Genomic DNA, 4697 nt, shown 5'->3' with positions numbered 1-4697 from the left:
ACTCTTTCCTAACACAATTCCTTTAATCTAAATACATTACAGAATGCTTTCTAAAGACAGATTTAAGATTTAACATTTAGAACAGAATCATGTAACTGCAGTTATTTACAGACTGCAATTTGAGTAAGGAAAGGCAATGGACAGGTACATTCATTTTTTCTGCAGCATTAGGGTGCCTAAGTATCCTAGGATAACTGAAAAACATCAGAAACAGAGTAAGTAGCAAGAGTCTCAGACGCTGTCGTCAAAGCTCTTATATAGTATTACATTTTCCTAATTATCTTTTCCTATCAACATAGAGCTACAAAAAGGATGAGGATAAAATTATTATAAAAACTCAGAACTCACCTGGTTCTCCACATTATTTTTAGAGGAAAACAGGAAATGAACTTCCCCACCAAAGTGGGTCAAAGGAAAGGGAGTTATTGAGTTGAATACTCTGCACTCACCGTTCCTACCAAAGGGTAGATGAATCCAGCTCCAATACTAGCTCTCACATCACTAATTGGCAGAATGAAACCAGTAGGAACGCCCTTCCTCTCAGGCTGATGGGAGAGGGATAGGTGAGTTTTTGCCATACAAACGGGAAGATTTCCAAATCCCTAACAGAAAATAAAACAAAAATGTTTTTAAGATTACAGTTAAGATGGAATATATTTTCACTTTTTTATCAGTAGCTTCTAGAAATACTAAAATCCATACATCAATAGTTACTCTCAGTTTCTTAACAGCTAATATTTCAGAAAATGACAGAATAGTGTATTTTACATGCTATTCTCTCTCCCCTCAGGCCTGTATCTCCAGAGACTTGGTTGTAGTGATTTCCAGGTTCTAGAGTGGGTTCTCAGTCTAGCGTTAGGTGCAAAAGTTGCCTATACAACAGCTAGAGTGTACTATTTTCAGAAAGGGTGTACAACAGATTCCCCACTGAACAAGAAACTGACACAAACTCAATAAAACTCCAGTACAGCACTTCCCTCTTGGCTCTAATGACCTAGATAGATACCTACTTGAGATAAGGATTTATGATTCAAAACTCTTTAAGAGTACTAATGCCTTCTTGGAGGTAAACACAAATGGTTCATGATGCTTTGTTTTGTTTTTAAGTAACAATGCAGTAGTTACTAGAAAAGTGGGAGAAAATCAGGGAGAGGCCCTCAGCAGCTCCCCCCACACTATTTGTCTCCCAGGTTATTGATTAACCTTCAGTCAGGCACGTTCCACTTTTCTGTTCAATTCCTCGACAAAAAGGGATGCAATTCACAAGGCCATGAAGAGAAGAGAGGAGGCACTTCAGGGACCTGCCTTCACAGCCCAGTGATGACAACAATCCTTTAATGACATTGTGAGAATATTTCCTAGTATTTCCTAATACTATCAACGTTTAGACTAGAAAATAGACTAGAGAATCACAGCAGGAAAAGATAAAGACATGGATTATTTTGCTTCAAGTACACTAAGTAAGCTTATTTTCCATCTAGAAAATAAAATTAATTATCAGGAGATTTGCATTATAGAGAAGATGGATATACTTCTGCCTGTCTGACCAGGCTGCTGGAGTATACTCAGGAATTTTTCTATGTCATGTTCATAGTTTCTGTTTTCTGACAAAACAGAAGATTTTAAAAGTATTGGGAGCTTTGCTATTAATGTGCATAGCTGTGCACAGGTCTTTTTTGTGTTTGCAAACTCATTTTTTGCAGGTAAAAATGAATATTAATATGCTAAAATCTGGCACATTCACTAGCTGCTACTTTTGCAGATGTGCAGCAGTAACCCAAAATTATGACTCCACATAGAAAAGTACAGTTTCAGGAACAACCTCAGACTGATTTCAAACATCATACATATCTTACAGAAGATAGCTTTCAAGGTTAAAACCATTCTGATCTATCTAATCTAATCTAATCTAAACTAATCCATACCAACCTCCACAGTTTAGCACCATGGGTAAGCTCACGCCTTTTAGCAAAGCCTGACTAAACACTCCAATCTGAGAACTTTTTACACACTGAGGTTTTGTAAGCCTCTCATCCAGCAGGTACCTGACTGCGTAATGCACTGGTGTTCTTACCTGCCGGGTGTAACAATCAATTTGTGACTGTGCAGCGGGAGAGAATTCTATATCCTGAGCTCCATACACCTTCTGAGCAATGATCCTTATTTTTTCAACAATAGGAAGCTGCAGAGACAAGGAAACAATAGAAGGATGAACATTAGCTGAGAGAAACTAGGATCTTGTTTGCTGAGTGAGAAATCAGAATCTCCTATCTAGAATCATCCCTGTTGCCTAAAGTGAGGGAAGAATATTACTACCACATAGTTTTAAGAATCAAGAGCTAACATACATTGCAGATACAAGGAAACAAGCTCCACTGGGTTAACAGGAGTCACTAGAAAAATAAAGTCAATTTCAGAATACAGATAACCTACAAAATGAGTGGACAAGGCATGGTAGCAGGTAGTCAGGGAAGGTTCCTCTGATAAGAAAGGACTTCTAGCAGAAAATTCCTGACCCATCAATGCTCCTCTGATATTTTTTTTTTATTCTCACCTCCTATCCTTCCTAACATACGTATTTTGAATTGTAGCACTGACATTGTAAAGCACTTTGGACACCTAAAAAAAAAAGAAAAAAAGCAGCATTCTAGAAAGCATTCTAGCATACACTTCGAAATCAGAAGACACTAAGTTCAACCCCAGTCTCCACAAGTATCCACATCATTTTATCCACCTCAAATTGAACGCGTGTTCTGCCTTTATGGCTTCTATTTGAAGGCAGACGCTGACTCTCACATTCAGGCTGTTAGAAGTCCTTTCACGGATTTTCAGCTGACGGTTTTTTGTGGTCAGATCAGGCATTTAATTTTTGGGCAATCATTTCTGTTTATTTAAACAACTCTTTCCTCTTTCTCTCTCCTTTTGTTTTGAATGACCTTGAGGACAGCACTTGTGACCCCTATAGCCTATTTCAAACAAGCCAATCTCTTCAACTTCTTTCAATAGGAACAGGATGATAGAGGAAGGATCATACCACCAAGTTTAGCTACTTCAGTGCTGACCACAGATGGCCAGGGATGTGTGCAAAACTCCAGGGAACATTCCACCAGTAATTTGTACTTCACCATATTTAATTAACAACACACGTGGAACAAGTGTTGAACAAAACCTAAAGAGATACCACTTGGGGAAGAATACTTGGTAATCTCAAGCAATACAAAAAGCACCAGAAAACAAAATAGAAGTATTTTGCTTTATTCCAACAAAGACAAGAAATTGGTTTGTCAGTAACAAACTCGATTATCCGGTGCATTTTTAGGAAGTTCCACAGTTTATCACATTTTTGCAATGTCTGTCTAGAAGTAATGGTTTTCTTGCAAAGATTCATCTGTTGAAGGGTTTGTGTCAGACTGACCTTTTTTGTATTTATGATTGAATTTTAGAAAAATTGAAGTTTATGGTAGTCTGCCTTTAAATTAATAAAGAACTCCACTAACAGAGACATCACAAGAAAAGAAGCTTGACAGACCTTCAAGTAGCTTAAATGTAAGGCAGTTAAAAGCTACTAAGGCTCAAATAAAATCCCCCTCTCGGATATGAAATTTCAAAGTGAGGTTTAAAGTTGTTCCACAAGACACTTTCTGAACATGCTGACTATATGATTATTGCACCTTAATTGGGTGGAATGATGTCACATTCATGACTTCAGGCTTTTTACAGGAATTCAAGCAGTGCAAAAAAAATCTAATGAGGATTGTATATAACATACTGCAAATATCCTGGATATAACTCCTGGAAGCATTAAGCTGAATGGAATACTTAGTGACATGGATAGCTGTAATGAGATGAAACTTCTTTCAGGCTGATTAGGAAATACGTTCATACTCATGGCAGTTTTCAACACAGTGGAAGGTATGCAAAACATGTCTGTTAACTTGCCTTTTGGGTGTTGTTTGCTTGCAGCCAAGGACTAACAGCAACAGCAAAAGCAAAGGCAAAAGGAATTCCACGCCCTGTTGTCAGTAGGCCAACATCAAAACTAAGAGCTTTCTGCTTAAACCTCAGAAAATTCATTGAGATGGAGATGTTCGTTTAGATTCAACTTGTATTTGTGACAAAGTATTTCAAATTAATTTGACAGCAGCATAATTACCACATTGTCAGCCCCCTTCCAGCAACCATAGCTGTAGTTTCCAAACGAAACCCAGCAGGGCTCTGTCTAACATCAGAGCAGACTGCTTTAATGACAGCGGCGGCATTTTGCTCCTCCCAGGATGTGCACAATATCTTGCACCACTGAGTCTGAGCTGGACAGTCAAACTGTATCCCTACAGATTTATATTTGTTTTTTTTTTTTTAACGAGAATTTCAGACACTTTTTCAGGCCAGTACTCACACCTCAGATTTTGCAAATCTAACCTCAGAAGAATCACCAATGGGGAAGCAGTTGCGGAAGTGTGAATGGCAAACAAAAGTGGTTTTCCGAGACCATCACAAGGTTTTGCAAGGTGTGTGCATACAAATGGCTGAGGCAATGTGCATGGTGTCAGAGGAGAGTTAGAGCCTATTTATCCTCACAACACAGGTAGATGAATCCTGGCTGTGCCCAATTCAGACAGAAACCAGCAGGGAGGCACAGATGCTTTACACACATTAACATAGCCCATGCATGTGCAACACTCCCTTCCCTCCTGAAA

General features: G+C 38.5%; 1 protein-coding gene across 1 annotated transcript in view; it reads right to left on the bottom strand.

The window, feature by feature from the left end:
• LOC104541361 (monofunctional C1-tetrahydrofolate synthase, mitochondrial-like) overlaps window positions 1–4697 on the bottom strand; it is a gene marked incomplete at its 5' end in the record, with an annotated part of 62666 nt that overhangs the window by 42880 nt on the left and 15089 nt on the right. Inside the window, 2 exons of the mRNA XM_010185407.1 lie at window positions 450–602; window positions 2075–2182. Of these exons, the coding sequence (XP_010183709.1) occupies window positions 450–602; window positions 2075–2182 (261 nt within the window). The remainder of the gene's footprint in view (window positions 1–449; window positions 603–2074; window positions 2183–4697) is intronic.

The sequence above is a fragment of the Mesitornis unicolor genome, unplaced genomic scaffold (genome assembly GCF_000695765.1).
Source record: "Mesitornis unicolor isolate BGI_N332 unplaced genomic scaffold, ASM69576v1 scaffold4445, whole genome shotgun sequence".
Taxonomy (NCBI): domain Eukaryota; kingdom Metazoa; phylum Chordata; class Aves; order Mesitornithiformes; family Mesitornithidae; genus Mesitornis; species Mesitornis unicolor.
Note: the sequence above shows the minus strand (reverse complement) of the source record. Positions and strands in the feature narration are given on the sequence as shown.